The sequence below is a fragment of the Ailuropoda melanoleuca genome, chromosome 1 (assembly GCF_002007445.2).
Source record: "Ailuropoda melanoleuca isolate Jingjing chromosome 1, ASM200744v2, whole genome shotgun sequence".
Classification (NCBI taxonomy): domain Eukaryota; kingdom Metazoa; phylum Chordata; class Mammalia; order Carnivora; family Ursidae; genus Ailuropoda; species Ailuropoda melanoleuca.
The window spans coordinates 10,696,721-10,715,936 of NC_048218.1; the positions used below are offsets into that span (position 1 = coordinate 10,696,721).

Here is a 19,216-nt window from a genome sequence, read left to right on the forward strand (position 1 = left end):
CCTCTCTGATGTCACGTTGTACTTTCACAAGTTTTTTAGAGTCCTAATATGGTATTCTTATATATTTTAACAATTCATACACTTTAAAAGCCATGATATTTCAAAGACGAGGCAGCACGAGTGAAGTGCATCAGGCCATTAGAAAACAGGGTGGGAAAGAGTCAGTGGTGAAGGAGATGCCTTGCACCACCGGAGCGCTGTGCCCACGCCACAGAGAAACCAGCCGCTCTTTCTGTAAAGAGTGAGTGAGGCTGCACGCAGGCCGCACACACTGTTTGCTGAACGAAGGCTGCACTTTTTTTGAAGAGGGTTTGTTATTGTTACAGAGATTTTGCCTTCTAAAGAATCTGATATTTGGCCCTGACTCCCTTATTTGAAGCCCATGATAATTTGAGAAAAAACTGTCCGAAATAAAGGGGAGAAAGGATTGAGATCTCTGAAGACCAAACACGTTGTTCTTTCTATATATTTTGGCTCACTAAGGATCATATATTCTCCACACAGAGATCTGATGTATACACGCAAGATGAACGCTTGAGTGACAGTGCAATGATCTGTGCATTACCCTTGAACTTCAAAGATACCTACCGCTGGTACCACAACCACGTTGGTCTCAGTAAGAGTTCTTTTACAATTTGGAACCATTCCCATCTTTAAACAAACAAAAAATGCCAAGAGTAATGCAAAGTTTGACTACTTCTATGACTCTTAGTTCTGAAGTTATTAACTAGATGGAAGAACTACTATTTTCTTTTAGAAAATAATTTAGGTTAACTGCATGGTTTTATTCTTTCCTAAACTGGTTGCTACAGTTTGAGTTACAATCACACGATTATATTTAACTATTAGTATAATTAAAGGAAATCAACTATGGCAAAGCAAAACTCTTTTATTTGCTCATTTATAGAGTAAGAAGACAGATTAACTGTATGTAATTCATGACTCTTCACACAATTCAAAGATCACAAAATTAAAGGGGAAAAAAGATGCACTGACCCAAAGATACAAAAGTGATCACTGGCAATTGTGAAAGTGATGATAAAACATTCTGCATTTAAAACTATTTCTTAAAGACTATTCATAGTATTTAAGTAGCAATCTAAACTCTGAAATTACCAGACCTTTACAGATCTAAAAACATGCTAAGGCTGTGATAACAACCCATTTTCTTTAACACCTCTATCTTAAAGTGATGCTAGGATGCATTTCTAAATATCATCTCTCATTCTAATAGAAAAGGAAGATTGAACCCATACTTCAAAAACCCTGGATTTCACACTCGGCAACAATTTCACGCTGTCAAGTAAAGTGCAAGAGGAAGACAGATGCTAATCATCAAGAGAAAATTACACTTCGACTGGAGTCTTTCTTACCATTACTATGTCTCCGGGCTGGATCGTGATCTCATCGTGACTTCTGGATTCAAACGGATAGAGCGCTCGGTAATACACCACCTTTACATTCTCCTGTGCAGAAATTGTAAGTGGGCCTTTTTCTATTTACAAAACAGTGGGGAGAGGGGAACAAAAATAAAGCATTACACGGGACACAAAAGCATGACAACAAGCCAAACAAATGACCTCTCTCCTCTGCTGTTGACCTGAACATCTGAACTCTTTCCATCTATTCAAGGAATTTCTGAAGCACACTCTTCATGCCAAAGGAGAGCCAAATCTGACATCAGCAACTCAGATCCATCAGCGTTCACTGGCTGCGGCTCTCTGAACAAAGGCCATCCCAATGCTGACGGCAGTGAGGCTGTCTTGTCTTAGGTCCCCAAAGAACTGCCAGGATCCGGCTGCACACATCTGTAAAGCACCAGGACCCCTCTCCCCAACCCGGGCTGCTGAGTACAATGCAGCAGTTAGAATGTGACCCCCAATCTGAATCAGCCAAGAAGCCTCCTTTGGCAGGAAGCAAAGCAGCACAACTTTCCACGTTAAAAGACCTGGAAATGTTGCTATCTTTGGCTGCTAAAGCAATCACATAAAATGTAAGTGCTGACTTCACCAATGATGGTCATTACTGATAATCCCCAGGGAAGTTAAGTCTTCCTCTATATCTCCCAGGGGTGGGGAAATGAGCCTAATGACAGACCTTATAGGAAAATAATTTAGATTTTAAATAAAAATTTTTAAAAATGCACGCAAGTAGAAGACATTTTGACCTCTGATTCACTTGACAGTACCTAATCACGGCCCTCTGAACTGTTTTATCCTAGAAATGTAGGTATTTAGCCACACATCTATTTTCTCTGGAAAGCAGGGAGAGCAAGGTATTATCTTCATGGAGTCTGCGGCTGGGTGAGGTGCAACACTTCCCACTGACCACAGGAAGAAGAAATCCTCATTTTATACTATGAGGAAACATAAGGAATTTAATTGCCTAAGATCGAGTACTGCTGAAATTATTTTCATATCAAAGAAAGCAGTAAAACATAAATTTGCTTGCCAGCCTTTCTCCCTGGACTGCAGCCATCTGGATGTGGGGCCCGACTCTGAACCCCACCCCCATCTCTGCCCACGGTAAACAGGAAACAAACCCTACGGAACAGTGTGCTTCTTTCTTTCCTTTCTGTATACCAATAAAAAGCACACGGATAATCGGACAAATCAAATCGCTATAACTTGCCATACAAAGGAAAAGGCAATCACTTTCTTCAGCTGAGTACTATCCGCAAAGCTGCCCAGTATCATAGAGCCACATGGGAATCTTGAAAATACATCCTAGGTTGCATCTGACATAAGAGATAATGTTTTCTAGCGATTTAAAAGGCCTTCATTTTTCATGATTTAAAGAGGCAACTTATGATCAAAGAGCAAAAAGAAAAAAAAAAAGTCAGTTTTCAAAAGGTCAAAAACACGGCTTCATGTAGCATCGGCTGAAGACAGATCAGTGTGGGCAAGGGTGCCCGAAACAGCGCAGTAATTCCTAGAGAAAACAGCCAACTGGAGACACAACAGGTTCTTTCCAGATCTGGGATACAGATTTCTGGATGGGGCTTGGTAAGGAAAGTCATGCCATTTTTGTCTGCAAAGGCTCTGGATGCCAGCGTGAGAGGGACCAAGGGCTGGCAGGGTGGTGAAGGATTTAACAGGTATTTCATGAGCCTCAAGAATGAACATCTGCACTGTCTGAAAAAAGGACACTGGCCTTCTCACCCATCTCTGTGAAAGGAGCCAAGACAGGGCCTGCCTACACACGGGAATTCCTCAGGACAATCTGGCAGAGGAAACTTATTTGCTAGAATGACTTCTGGCCCCTACTACCTGTGGTGGACCAGGGTGCCTGGACAGCTGGCTTAGCTGGTTCCTGATGCTGATGGAAAAGCCGGCTCATCTTGTCTTGCGCGTCCGGTTTGCTTTTTTCCTCACTGTCCTTCTTCTTGACGCTCTCCTCCCTTCTGAGCTTTTCTTCATCGTGGATCTTCCTTGGCCGCTGATGTGCATCATCCTGCTGCGTGTGCTCGATCCACTGCTTGTCCCTCTCCTGAGCTCGTCTGTCAACATTTTAAAATGCTTGATTACAGCCAGGAAGCGACTCCCGTTTAACACTGCTGTGGGAGCTCCTCAGAGAACCCAGAAAAACACAGGAAGAAGATTTCTGATGTGTTTTACCAAGTGGTTAGAAGACAACAAAGAGACTTCTCGATGCTAAAACTGGTACTTCACTGCAAAAAGCTGTTAACACACACAGGAACGATGAGAGCGCGCACCTAGACGAACACACACGTGGTTCCCCAAAACTGAAGCCGAAAGCAACGGAATCGTTTGAACCCTTTAGGTAGCGGGCAACCTGTTACTAAACATTAGTCTCTGTGCATTTTCCTGAACCTGAAAACTTTGTATTTGTCAAAGCAGCTGACGCGAAGGGACAAGTGCAATTAAATCTAGGCCCTGAAATCTAAGACGACCTCAATTGGAAGCCCACAGGACAGGACTGGCGTGATTTTGCTCTCACTGCATGATAGTCTGTAATATCAGAAAACACTTTAAAGAAACCCACGTGCAAAAGTAAAAGATACAGTGATAGTAATAACTAGTTCTCCCCCAACATGAACTCTATTACCCTTCACATCAGGGGAGTAGGTCCTATTAATGTCCCCATTTCTACATGGGAGAAAAATGAGGCAGAGATTTAAATGTCCTGTCCAAGGCCACATAGCCACACCTGCCTGGGGTTCAATCCCAGGCAGCCCGGTTCTAGGCTCCACACCCTGAACTGCTATCCTGTGACATGGCCAACAAACAGAGGTCATCTCCTGGAATTAGGAAACTGCCCAAGGAATATAATATAAACAAAGAAAGCTTGTATTAGCTATTTAAAAAATATGATATTTATGTCTACCCTGTACACATGTGAAAATTTAGTGGAATAAAATTCTTTAGCTTAAATCTTTAACATTTTACTTACTTTCAAAACATCTTTTAAGAAAGCACAAAAAAGTTTTTTGGAAGGGATCCCCTAACTCTGTCATCATTTGTAACAACAACAACAACAAAAACACACAATAGAATTTGCTTAATATTTGCTACTAATAGGGGTGCCTGGGTGGCACAGCGGTTAAGCGTCTGCCTTCAGCTCAGGGCGTGATCCCGGCGTTATGGGATTGAGCCCCACATCAGGCTCCTCCACTATGAGCCTGCTTCTTCCTCTCCCACTCCCCCTGCTTGTGTTCCCTCTCTCGCTGGCTGTCTCTATCTCTGTCAAATAAATAAATAAAATCTTTAAAAAAAAGAAAAAATATTTGCTACTAATAAAAGTCATCAGGTATAGTGTGTAACCATGTAATTTCTGAAATTAATTTTTGGGTACTATTTATATGATTGAAAGTGGGAAAGCTACCCTTTTTTGTATTATGGTATTTGGGGCTGATTTCTACTCCACAGAAATGTTTAAGCTCAGTGCAACACAGTGTTTTTTTTTTTTTTTTTTTAAAGATTTTATTTTTTATTTATTTGACAGAGATAGAGACAGCCAGCGAGAGAGGGAACACAAGCAGAGGGAGTGGGAGAGGAAGAAGCAGGCTCATAGCAGAAGAGCCTGATGTGGGGCTTGATCCCGCAACGCCGGGATCACGCCCTGAGCCGAAGGCAGACGCTTAACCGCTGTGCCACCCAGGCGCCCCGCAGCACAGTGTTTTATCAACTTTGAAGGTAAGGAAAGGATAGAGTTAGGGTTAATCAGCACATCCAAGAAATGAACCCTTGAGCCATACCCTAAGAAAACCACAGAACAGTCCTCGAAATCGGTTAGACTCTACCCACCTGTCCACTGGTCAACTGTGTGGGTCCACTTGTACGGGGATAATTGACTAAGTACGGTGCTCTGAATGTATTTTCTCTTCCTTATGATTTTAACATTTTCTTTCTCTAGCTCACCTTATCGTAAGAACACAGTATACAACACACATAACATACAAAATGTGTTCATTGACTGGTTATGTTTCTGTAGGCTTCCTTCCAGTCAACAGTAGGCTGTTAGTAGTTAAGTTTTGGGGGAGTCAAAAGTTATACTCAGATTTCCAACTGAGCAGGAGGTCTGTGCCCCTAAGCCCCTTGTTGTTCGAGGGTCAACTGTATCACACACACCCACAACAAAATGTGCACTGCTCTGGGGAGCTGCACTGAACTCGGCCCACTGAAGTCAATGCCTTCCTCGAGTTACATTTCTTCATCTTTTTATTCTAATTTCAATAACCAATTTTTACATTTACAGTACATCATTGAAATATTTGGTCATTTTTGTTTCCTGGAGTCAAAAATTAATGGAACTTTAACAAGCAAATATCCAGTAACAAAATCAGACACACCGAAAGTTAACAAATAAATTTCTATGACTCATGACAGAAAGTTACCATGAAAGTAACAAATCACAAACACAAATATTCAAACAAAGATGAACAAAAAAAAATGTGTCTGGATCCTAAGCAGCAGCAAATTTTCTCCTTTTGTACTCAAGTTTAATCTGCAGTTGAAGAAAAGAAGAAAGAAGTCGGAGTGGCACACTGTCAGTCCTACTGGAGGAAAGCCTGTGCGGCGAGCGCTCAGGGGCTTTGATTTCAAACCCAGCGCTCGGAGAGCCACTGTTATTAAAAGCCTGTGAACTGGAAGCGTATTTTGGTCATTGGCATGCAAATGAGCATACCAAGTGTCCTAATTTCCTTGTATAATTCCATTTATCTACATAGTAGTAGCTTGGGAGAGCTCTGGAAACTAACCAAAAACTTCAGGGGGTACTTATATATGCAGAGATTTACATACACACGTATTTGTGCTTGCGTGTGCGCGCGCGCACACACACACACATACATACACACACTCTCCAAAGACTGAAGGCTCTTTCTGGTCAGTAGGTACTTGCAGAAGCCCTGCAAAGAATAATAAATACTCAAAGTTCCTTCCAGATGGGTCCACGATCCACAGTAAAAGACTCACCTTTGGGCTTCTTCTTTTTGTTTTTCTAATTCTATGATCTTTCGCTCTTGTTCCTTCTGTTTCAGATGTTCAGCCTCTATGGACTTTTGTTTCTGGAGCTGTTGCTTATTATGTATTTCTCTTAGTTCCTACAAAAAATCAGGAAACAGTTCACGTAAGGACATGAGGTGACAGGCATTTCCACTGTTTATCAGCAGGCAACATTTTCATAGTGGGGAAGTCCAGACATTTAGGAGACTTACATCTCAGATTTGAAAAACGTTAACTTGGAAAACTGAAAATCACTCTACATTTTGACATGACTGATCTCCAAGAGCTGTTCCAGGTTATATCTTAGTGAGTCGTAAAACATTACAGCATCTCCCATTACGTGCTTTAGAAGGAGCTTGCTAGTGACGGGTATTAGAGAAGCTACGTGGTTCAAGACTTGGCAACAGAAATGGATTCAACCAGCTTTAAGGTACAGTGATGATCACCAAATAAAGCCCCAAGGGGCTTTGGATAATGAAGCAACACCAGCCTCTACTGGCTTGGAAAATACACACCGCCTCCATCCAAACTTCACCTTCTTATGCTATGCTGCCTTAGAACAGATGGCCATCCCTCTGCTCCACAACCTGGACGGTTCCCACCAGGGTCTGTTTGTCTTCAAATCACACCCTTCCGGAGCATCTTCTCTTGCGAAATCCAAATGTGAAGCTGTCGACTTCCCCACACTAACCCATCAGTCAGGATGAAAATAAATGTGATAATATGACAGTCACCATGTTGGACCCAACTTCCTCATTTGATATCAGTCCCCAGGAAAAACAGGGATTTCCTTAGCAGACGACTGAAAATAAAATGCATTTTATGATATTTAAAGTACTCGAGTCAGAACTTTAAACAACCCAAAGTGTGAATAAAGAAATGCCTGTTGAGCGAGAACTCATATAGATTCCATACAGGGACCCAATGGTCACTAACAGATTCAGTCACTGAGATGCCTCCTGCTTGTGTCAACAATAAATCAGATGAGTCAGTATCCAGGAGAGCCAAGGATGCATTTCATTTTTTTTTTTTTTTAGTCTCTAAGGGTACATTTCCAGTTGACTTCTTTGACTGGGTAACCAGGGTGAGTCCCCCAAGGTGGCAGCCCTGGGGTCTTTTGGTGAGATACAAGAACCTTACTTCAGTAAGGTTTGCCCTGTCTTCTTCATCTTGTCCACTGGTTAAGCCCAAATGGGAAGGTTTCCTCCTGCCTTAAACTCCTACCTTTAGATTCACTCAGAGACGGAACAAAGGTGGAGCATCGTCTGGAGAAGATTGGTGTTTAAATGCACTTATTCCTACAGAAAAGCCCTAAGCATTAGGCTAACCTTTTTCTGCTAGCTAGCCTGCTCTCAGGAGAAAGTAAGAATGCAAGAATGAGTGTTTTATAAACCAGAAGTGACTTTGAGAGGTCCTAAAAGGGATCAGTGAGCTATAAGGAAAAGTTTTTAGAAATCAGGAGTTAGGAGGAGATGGTACTGAGGAGGGTGCTGGGGCGACAACTGGGGGAAGTAGGCACTGGAAAAGTGGGGAAGGAAGGAAGGGACTTCGGTGGGGTATCAGCAGATGAGACTGGGAATATCTAGGCAGGAGACAGCAGAAAGAAGCAACGCTGTATACAGGGCACACATTGGTGGACTGTACTCTATGGCAGATGCCCTGGGCACGTGACTTGGATTTGATATTTTAGAGACAAATGGAAAACTGGGGCCACTTCCTATTGTTAGAGTAATTTGTACTCTTGGCTCAAGTTACTATCTCTATGTGAAAAGGAAAACTGCAGTGGCAGGATATTAAATCAATCTCTAAAGTCCTAAGAGAGGGACCCAAAAGTTGGGTCCTGCAGAGACAGCGGTGGCCCTCTCCATCATTAGCCCAATGGCTGAGGCCCCTTAAAAGGAAGAGGAAAAAGGGACTGAAATGTTTCCTTTTGTCCTTACTTTAAAATTTCATCTTCAATTGCATAAAATTCTTAAATAGGTTTAGAAAGAATAATTCATGGCAATAAACAATAATCAAAAGTACTGAACTGGGAACAAAGGAACCTGGATTCTGATCTCACGTCCCTGACATGGGCCAACAGCTAAATGAGAGTGGATGGCCCTCAGGTTTTCCGCTTTAAGATCTGTTAAATTCTTCGACACTGTTGATCACATAAAAAAAATTACTCCTTATTTATTTCAGTGTCTCTTATATTTAGGGTTTTATTCTTCCTACAGGAGTAAACCAAAAAGGCATAACTAGTAAGCAAAATAACCGAGCCGAAATTAAATACAGAGGAGTTAAGAAATGGCAGGGGAAGAGTGACATTTTAGTTTCATGTTCAGGAGCCTGATTACATATTAAAATAGAAAAGCTGTTACTTTACCCAGGAAAAATGTATTTATAGGCAGAGTGATATTCAAAATATTTAACAACAGGTACTGCACAAGCACTGGCCAAGTGGAATGAACACCGCCCGTGATATACCAATACACCCATGAAAAATGGCTTTGCACTTTACCAAAGAATTACAATGCACATTTCCTTTCCATACAGGGCTCTACTGATTGAATGGTAACTTACAGATCATTAACTACCAAAGTCAAGACAGACAGCAGTAAAACTAGGAACATTTTTGGAGGTACAATAAAATAAAAAGCAATAGGAAGTGAATTTAAAGAATCTATAGAAAGAAAATCATCTTCTTAAGACAATTTTTAAAAACAATTTTTAAATTTACCAAATATACACCAAGGAAGATACTAAATTTCAAAGAAATTTTAAAAGCGGATTTATTTTTGAGGACAGCAGCATGCCAGGCCAGGCTGAAACCAACCCTAACTGTACAAATAAGCTACAGCTTCAAGTCTCTGCAAGGAACTGGAACTTGAAAGGAGCCATAAAATCACAGATGTCAAATAAGGTCACAGAAGGCCCTGGCATCTCATGATCTAGACTTGACGATTGCAAAGTTTTTCTATCGTTTCCTTTATCCAATTCAAATACTGCTGAGCACACCACTGTACAAAAAGCAAGATGCTGCAAACAGGCAAGAATTCCAGGCCTTCCTCTTTCCTTGGACTTGGGAGTTTAAGATAAAGCAGAAAATTCATGATTCCGAAGCTTGATAACGTTTGTTTTAAAAAGCTGAACTTCTGGGAAGGCGATCTACAGAATGAAGGAATATTTGAGCATGACAGGGGCCTTGTGGGCAGAGTCCCTTCAACGTGGGGGACAGAGGGTCTTGTACTGCTCTGTCGTTCTCTTTCAACACTACTGTTTAAGAGACTCGAGTGCAGTCACAGTTATTTAAAAGTACCCTTTTAATTCCTTCAGGGAAAAATTTCTAAGGGGACAAAGAACTCTAGTGTCATTAAATTATTTCTTTAGGAAATCACAGAACCATTGGGAAAAGTAGCTACGAAAAGCTTCGCGACATGAACTGTATCACCTTTTCCTGGTGGTCAACCTCATCAAAGTGACCCTGCACGTTCCATTATGTCCTGTCACAGTTATTTCTCTATGATAATGAAGATAAAAATAGAACAAACAAGAAATTACTGAAACCCCAAATTCATGATCTCCCTTGTGGCTCTACTAAAATTACTGTTTTCTGTAATCAATAACCCTACTACAGTTACATATTTATTGGCTGGATATTCATCTAGCAATAGGGTATTGAGTATACAACTTTGTTCATTTTTCTTCTGTGAGTTCTACTCAAGGGTATGAGATGTTTTAGACAGGTACAGTGTATGGTAATTTGATATTCTCTCCTAATACAGTATAATGCCTTTCTTAATAAAGAAGAAATAAACATGCATCGAAGAAATTTGAGCTATGTGTCACAAATACCTAAGAAAAATAAAACTATAGAATGTGTAGTGTATGTAAATTAAAAAGATAAGATCTTTATCACTAATAATATCTCTAGAATTCTAAGATGTAACAAAGTTTCTTCGCTACGGTCTACGAATAAGCTTTGGCTCTGGGAACACTACAAGACAGCATGCAAACTGGGCAATACAGGCATTTTTCTTGCAGAGAAGGCTCAGAGTTTTTATTGCATCCTGAAAGGGGTCTTTGATCAAACACAGATTATGAACCACAATAGGGAGATAACTGGAAAATAAAGATTCTGTCACATATCAACAAAGATAAATGAAAATAAGCTTGCTTTAACTTTCTTCCTTCAACTCATGGGGGAAAAAAATCACTTATTTCCCCTAAAGAATTAAGATATTTGTATCATAAAACATCTTTGGACACCCTATGGCATACAGCTGAAGTATTTCAAAAGCAATATGCTGGCCAAATTGAATACTCCAGAAGATTCAACTTGTTTAGCCCCAAGAAAAATGGCTCACTTTCAAATTTACTAATGACTGTTGTTTTATGGCTATGCAAGGGGCACGGAATCACTTGACTTAAAAACTGTGACTGTCTCTCCTTTATATGGACTTAGAGACACTCAAAAATAAGTGTACTATGTGAAGTGGCATTACTGGAAATACAGAGAAGTGTCCATCAGAACAATACGTATGGGATGCCTTTTCATAAACATTACTCTCCATAAATGCTTCTGAAGAGACCAAAAAATTAACTAGCAATAGGGACTGGAAAGGCTAGTAGTTAATGGAAATTCATGGCTAATCTGGTCATTTAATTTTTTTGAAGGATTACTCTGCTTCTTGATTTTACCTCAGGCTCTCTCTTGGAAACATGAGACAAAACAAACACACCTTAATTACTTGAAATTCATGAACTCAAGATTTTAAATAAAAATAAAACTGTTCAGGAAATATCTCTTATGTTTGTAATAATCTTCATTCTATTAATATGAAATGGACCTAGGAAACCGATCTAGAGGCCAGCATCAAAAATGTCAAGGATTTGTTTTATCTCAACCTAATATACAGAAAATCAAAAGCAGAAGTGCTTTTATATAAATAAATGTCACTTTATTTCTCACCCAGGGATATTATGTAGCACACAATATCAGAATTTTTAAAAAGCTTTTTGAGTTTTAAAATATCCCAAGTTGGGGCGCCTGGGTGGCTCAGTCTTATTAAGCGTCTGCCTTCGGCTCAGGGTGTGATCCCGGGTTCCTGGGATCGAGCCCCACATCAGGCTCCTCCACTGGGAGCCTGCTTCTTCCTCTCCCACTCCCCCTGCTTGTGTTCCCTCTCTCACTGGCTGTCTCTCTCTCTGTCAAATAAATAAATAAAATCTTTAAAAAAATAAAATAAAATATCCCAAGTAAGTGGTTGTGAAACAGACTGAAAGCCACTAAAGAAAGTCAATCAACAAACCCAGTGAGGACAGGGGAAATTGTACCTGCCTGGAAAAATCTGAAAAGTATTTCAAAACATAGAAACTGGGGGCGCCTGGGTGGCACAGTGGTTAAGCGTCTGCCTTCGGCTCAGGGCGTGATCCCGGCATTTTGATCGAGCCCCACATCAGGCTCTTCCGCTATGAGCCTGCTTCTTCCTCTCCCACTCCCCCTGCTTGTGTTCCCTCTCCCTCCCTGGCTGTCTCTATCTCTGTCGAATAAATAAATAAAATCTTTAAAAAAAAAACAAAACAAAACATAGAAACTGTACCCAAATCAAAGTAATCTAATAGTCTCTTCATCACAAAATTATAAAAAGTATTCACTCTTGATGTATTAAAATGGGTGGAATACAAAGAAAAATATTGATCAGTTACTTAAATTCTAAGAGGGGTATATTAATGTTTAAAAACATATTTAAGTATTATTCTAAATCTGAAGTCATTATTCAAACAAAAAGGAATTCCAGTTCTCCACGGAACAGTTGGTAGTCAATCTTTCATTAAGTGCTACTACGGGAGAGCCAAAGAGAATGCACTGGGACGTGTGTGCGTGTACAAGTGCGTGCGTGCGTGCGTGTGTTTGTGTGTGTGTGTGTGTGTGTGTGTGTGTGTGTGCGTGAAGGGGTGAGAAGACAGGTGGACAGAAGTGGGGAGAAGAGCTAGAAAATCCTGCCCTCTCTGTAGGAAGAGCTAATTAAGAATCTTCACCCACGTCTCCCAAGAGGCTTTGGTATCTACCCTGCTCTTACCAAGAAGAGAAAATGGACTCTGTTTTGTCCTGAAAATCTGAGTTTTCCCAAAATGTCTCAGCTTCATCTTATAAATCAATAACCCATTTTTTTAAATACAGGTTATTCTAAAGGATAAAACGTCAAAGGCTCTGGCTAAACAAGAGAATAAAAAAAGAAAATGTTTTTTCAAAAGACTGAATTCTGCTTTTCTCCTTTTCCCAAATCACCTTTTGTTAAATATATTTTTTTAAGACCTCGAAAGAAAAATCCACACTATGAAAAAAGCCTCAACCAACCAACCAAACCTATGGGTGTGGCATACAGTCTGGTACATACAACACCTGTTAGTTATTTTGAGCCTCAGGCATGTTCTAATTATTTCTCTATATTCAAGGAATCTACACAAAGTTTCCACAATTACAAGTACATTGAATGAGAGAGTTTTATTACTTCTGTGCTGAACAGGTCTTTTTCAAAAGGATCATACAGGTTAAAAGAAAATTTAATCACAAACAAAATCAGGGACCAAACCATGAAACAGCCAAACATTATTCTACTAAAGCAATGTTGTTATTTTATTTGAGTTTACACCGATTTCTCTTGCTGTGTCTGTATCTCCTCTTTCTGAGTCTTTTTTCTTTCCTTCATTGCTTCCCTTCACATGCATTTTTTCCCCTGACTTCTCATTCTGTTCTGCAGTTTGTTCTCCAGCTCTTTTCTTTTTCTCCCTGGTTGTTAAACATTCTGCCTTTCACTGCCTTGGTAATGAATGAGTCTGCCAAGAAAGCAAGTGTCTGAAACCAAGAGCATAAAAGCCTCAGTTAAAGCAAAAACCTTATTTTCTATAACTGGTATTCTCATTTCAACATCAATTCAGTTCTCAGGAGCAACTTTTAAGAGAGGTATCATACAGGTAGAATTTATATCTCTAACAGCCTCTAATTTAAGAAGTCTGGATTTCCCAAATATATTTAAAAAATATAATTCGTAATTCTGAATTAGTCCTACTAAATTTCGCTAAGAAATAAAATACTGTCTCCTTTTAGAATAGTATTACTGACTATAATACGGTCTCCCATAGGATGGAAATACGCACGTAGAACCAAATCACGACTGAGAGTTGTCTTACAAAATTTTGTGGCCACGTGGCCAATTCAATGACCTATCATACTTGCTATAAAGACAAGACTACACTATAGAGTATCTTATCCAACTTGTAGTTCAGAATTTCCACCACCACACATATAATTTGTCAAGAGCAAAGATTCACCCATACCCCCATGATGTATATTAACTAATCACTGACTTTGACAAAGAAGGCTTAGCACTTCATGGGAAACTCTCTCTTAGACACTGAGCACTCATCTGAGCAGGGGAAACTGAAGCACAGAGGTGGAGACAGTTCATCACTCTTAGTGTGAGATGGATGTGCATTGCCTGAGTAGGGCATGGAGACCTTTAGGAAGGAGTCTAAGTGGATGACGCAGGCCAGGAGAACTGCCAGGCCCTGCAACGCTGCCGCCTCCATTGCCAAGGAATGGAAGAAATAAATGCTCTAATGTAAACACCATTCACATTAGGACTTGTCCAGCACAGTGACTAGATAGGAACCAACAAGGACTCAAACTTTTCAGTGTGAAACAACGTCCAGCCTCTCGAGTGCTGGGTTCTCTTATGCAGCACACACCTGAAGCCTTGAAAACTAAACTACACATTACGCTGCTGTCCTGTATCACAGCTAAGATATGAAAATACGGAACAGTAGGCTGTCCGTGCCAAAGAAAACTGGTACAGTAACTATTAACATTGCCAAGGGCAAGGAGAAGTCAAGTGCTTCTATCTGAAAAGTCCCTATAGGTAACGTTATGGACACTTGCCAGAACCATAATTTTATACCTACAGCTAAGGTATCATATGTAAGAAAAACAATGATCACAATGTCTCTATGTGCCCTTTAGGTACATAGCTTCTTCAAAAAATGTTAAGAGTTTTTGATTTTCATGTAAAATGAAATAAAAAGAGAAATTCACAGAGAATAATGTTTAAATTGATGTTTCTAGAAAATGAATATGAGAGGACTACTGATTTCTTAGTATGAAAAAATACTTGTTGCATACAGAGTACATTCTAAAAGCAGAAAAGTATGGTAAACAAATTGTGATCCACTGAATTAAAACTACTTTAAGAAGTATTAACTCCTGCTAACAACAATTACAAACAAAATCAATTATTCGTGATTAAATCCCTGGTCAAATATTTCATTTCATCATCAGAAAGCTGAAATTCACTGTTCACATAAAAGGCAGCATAAATACAAAGGCTGCCAATCAGGGGATTTCTAGCACAAGAGACTCAATATCTCAGTGTGCTACCATTTCTACCCACCCCCGCACCACTGCCCCCAAGCCCTTTCTCGTGGCCTTAAAAAAGCAAAGTCTACTTGCTACACTGAGATTCCTCTGCTCTTTTGTCAAATAATTCTTAGTTTGGGGTGATAAATTAGAAAAAGAAAGTTATGTCTTGGGATTATTTTTCAAATGTATAAATGTCACATCTATTAGGTAAATGTCTATAAAAATACATGGAAAAAAGGCCTTGTCTGAAAGGAAAGCATGAGCCCCTCAATTTCCAGGTCGGGTAGAAGACGCTAGAGACCTTATGTTTCATATTCCTGAATCCGGAGCTGTTTAAAACAACTGTAATTGTGAATATGCTTTATTGTTTTCAATACGTTGCTACCTGTATGAAACATATACCTGTTAACCTGACTGCAAAGGTAATCTTTTTCCTCTTTCATTAATGACTTGAGAACTTCCATCATTGGTTAACAGGTCTCAGGTAAGGAAGTAGGAATGTAATTCTTCCTCAAGTGAAGAAAAAGGAGAGACTCCTAAAAGAAGAATGAATCTGAACTAGCCACTTGGTAGAAAGGACTAAATCAGACTGCATGTTTAAAAAAGGGGGGGGGATGATAAAACGTACCTACTCTCTAAACTCCTACAAAGAAACTAAATACATTTAAGACATCCTGATCACGGTCTTATACCCCCAGAATCTGGGGACTAGACATGACTTTGAGTTTGCATCAAAAGAAGCCAGTAACTTATTACAAGTAGCTGTCTACCAAAGAAACATGGAACTGTGTTTGTTAACTGGAATCCTCGTTTGTGGAGCCAGCCACCGAATACAGGTTTAATGCCCTGGTCAACTCACTTTAAAATTCTGCATGCCGTTAAGGTCCTTCTCCCGTGTCACCACACTAGCCGATAATGAGTGAATTACAGCTTTCTCTAGGGGAACAATCTACATGAATATAAAATAAAACTGTCAAGTCCTACTTTTTCTTCTATACTCTCCTGCTGGTTTCCTCTGGGAGGGGGAGGTTTTGGATGTAGCGAGTTCACACCATCAGATAAGATGTGTGAAATGACTGGACGATCGCCAAGGTTTCACTCCCAGCAAGACAGAAGTAATTCTTGCATCATTAGTGCGAATGCTGTGAAGGCACTGATATATATCAAGAGAGGCACTGAGGAAACCCTAGGGGTCAGAATGCTGGCTCTCCTGGTCTGTCTCATCATACAAGAATGATAATTACTGATGAATGCGCGCTCTAAAGTCAGGGGGGAAATGCCTTTTTCCAACATGACTACAACAAAGGAAAGGAGGCAGGACATACTCAAGAGACTGAATCTTAAATCTGCCTCTAGAGTTGTCTCGATCAAATTATAAATTTTTCGATGCTTCAATTTAACCATTTCTGCTTTTGTTTCACCAGACAGGAGAGAAATACTAGAAATAATCACTGTAAGGCGCTAAAACGTATTTGTTAAGGCCTCCAAATCGGCTGTTAAATAAAACAATAAAGCTGTACTGGCTCATCATTTTTCATTCTCTGCATTAAACTTAAAGTTAATAATGGAAAACCAAAATAAAAATGAAGACAGACAGCAATGTTCTTATTTAAAAATGAGTGCATTCGGGGAAAGGAATAAAGTGGAAGGATGGGCTGACGTAGCCTTTGTGTCAGCAGCTCTAAGTCAAGGCAGCATCGGTCAATGACACACAGGAAGAGGGACTCACGCCACCTCGGCAGGGTATTCTCTTCGGCAATGGCAACAGCATTCCAACAGGCCAAACGTTCCATAAATAGGCTAGGCATTTGGGAAAAATCACCCACGGCAGTGTCATTCTCTAATACATGAACTTTGCTTTGGGAGTCAAATTGCAAGAAAATGGAATCTTAAGATTAGGGCAGAAATCTGGGCTACTGCCTGGGTTCAGAAGAGAGCTGAATATTTAACCGTTTGTGCTCCAAGGGACTACTAAAAAGCACTGTGATCATGTTCGTTTTGCTTGAGATAGTGACAAGTCACAGTGAGAGTTAATGTGAACATTTTTACTGTGTTTAGTCTTGAGACAGAGAACTCACAGCTCTACTTCCAGTACTCACATATCTCATATAATCAAGTATGTACAAGCGTGGGACGTACCTATAGTACACACACACACACACAAACACACACACACACACACACACACACACACACACGAACATAGATTCCGTTAAGAATGAAAGCAAAGAAAAGCACTAAGTTGGCTCAAATAATATGTCCCCTAAGAACACTTGCCTGGTATTGTACAATTGAGAAAATTTCATTACCTATTACTCTGGGGGGAAAAACAAGCAAAAATAACTCAAACTCAGATGTCTGAACAATTTGGCCTAGAATCTCAATTCAAAGGCCAACTAAAAATCACAAATATGCTTTCCAATCTTTTCCTATTTTTAATAATAAAGGGGTTTTCCTTTTTCCAGTACCAAAAGCAAAATCAGCCAGAGTTAAGTATAAAGGATTTTGAGATGGAAAATGAAACAGTATTTGAAAAAAAGTGGGAAGGCCATTTCTTATTAAGAACATAACTGATTAGGGGCGCCTGGGTGGCATAGCGGTTAAGCATCTGCCTTCCGCTCAGGGTGTGATCCCGGCGTTACAGGATCGAGCCCCACATCAGGCTTCTCCTCTATGAGCCTGCTTCTTCCTCTCCCACTCCCCCTGCTTGTGTTCCCTCTCTCACTGGCTGTCTCCTATCTCTGTCAAATAAATAAAATCTTTAAAAAAAAAAGTAACTGATTAAAAACTCCAATATTTACTTAAATCTACAGTGTATGTGCTCACTGTTGGTAGGACATTAACTGCTTGCATTCTGGTTCTATTGTAAGAGTCAACGGTCTTAAGATGATAAAGTTGTGAGGTTAAATCAAAGGCACAAAATCCAAAGGAAGCTGCCATAACCACTTTCACATTCCCTAGGAGCTCTGGCATTTTCCTGAATTTTACCACGTAAATGTGACAAAACCATATACCGCTTCTGTCACTGACACAAAAGCAATACTCCATTAAACAATAACATTTTAAAATGTGAGGTAACAAAATAAAGATTTACCTTCGAGAACAATCTTGAAGGTCAGAAGTGGCAGAAAAATTCTTAGTTTTAAAAGAGAGAAAACAATCCCTTTTTATCAGTCTTCAAAGAATAAAAGACAGACTCTTTGGGAGCCTTGCTTTTGGACTTCAACTTGATGTAGTTACCAACAGACAAAAGGATGGAGATGTAGAAAAATGCCATTCCGGGTAAAGACAGAAGTCGTGTGGGGGCCACTCACTCACTTTAATTTACAGATGCCAAATTCACCTTTAGATGTTTAAGAGAAAAGTGCAATTTGGATTGTGTACTATTCATCTATAAGTATGAAGGTCTGCAGGAAGGCTGACAAGCCAGCCTCATACAGTTTTCTCCCCAGAACTAAGTAACAAAACTCATCATCCGGCCAGTAGAAAAACTAAAGGATAGGACGTATATGTGGGAACGCAGAGAATGGTTACCTTCAGCTGATTATTGAAAATATCAATCTCCTGTAGTTTCGATCTGGTTTCTTTCTCAACTTCATCCAGTTGGTCTCGTAGCTGCTGCCGACCTAGTTCTTTTGCTTCTAAGGCTCTTTTGAGTGTGAGAAGTGAATCTCCTATTTTAGAAAAACATTGCAAGATGAGAAAAGCAAACTGGCAAGGAGGAAAATGGTTTTTAATGTTCTCATTTCACGGAAGGAAAGTTGGGCCAGTCGAAAAGGAAAAGGACGACTTTAAAGCAAACACCTACTGTGCAAACTGTTCTGTTGAACTTGCTTGAGCTGGTCATTGAGTATCTGTTTTTCTGGAATAAGTCTTCCGAGCATTTGCTGAGCCTCCTAGGAGAGAAGGAGGAAAACAACAATGAAGTAAGTGACAGGGAAAACTACCATGTCTGCATTCCACATACAGGCTGACAGAAGTCCGTTTTCTCATCCGTCAAACACTCATCTCATCTCATCCCAAATCCTATATGTAGAAACTGCATTTAATCACCAGTCAGGCACTTCTTGCTTTTTTTGACAAGCAATTAACTATTTGCCAAATGCTTTTCATTGAAATAAAGTTAAGACAGTTATAGCTCCCTTGAGATTTCATAAATTTTTGTTGACTTGCTGCCTATTTGTAAGCTTTCAAAAATGTACTTTAAGTACAACTCAGCAGAGAAAACCGAAAGTATCGATCTCTCCCTTGCACTTACGTTTGAAAGGATCAAATGTAAACGCAGTGACTCTGTTGTTCGTATACCGACTGAGTAGTTTGAATAGGAACTACTCTACTCTGAACTGCG

At 40.0% G+C, this 19,216-nt stretch overlaps 1 protein-coding gene across 13 annotated transcripts in view; it reads right to left on the reverse strand.

The window, feature by feature from the left end:
* Positions 1-19,216, reverse strand: part of ITSN1 (intersectin 1) — a 206,032-nt gene that overhangs the window by 73,911 nt on the left and 112,905 nt on the right. For all 13 annotated transcript variants that reach the window (XR_004624017.1, XM_034655974.1, XM_034655990.1 and 10 more), the window contains 5 exons: positions 18,677-18,764; positions 18,403-18,542; positions 6,438-6,565; positions 3,270-3,499; positions 1,374-1,495 (listed from right to left, as the gene is read on the reverse strand). Coding sequence is in view for 12 of the 13 variants with exons in the window: in XM_034655974.1 (XP_034511865.1) it covers positions 1,374-1,495; positions 3,270-3,499; positions 6,438-6,565; positions 18,403-18,542; positions 18,677-18,764 (708 nt within the window). In the remaining variant the exon portion in view is untranslated. The remainder of the gene's footprint in view (positions 1-1,373; positions 1,496-3,269; positions 3,500-6,437; positions 6,566-18,402; positions 18,543-18,676; positions 18,765-19,216) is intronic.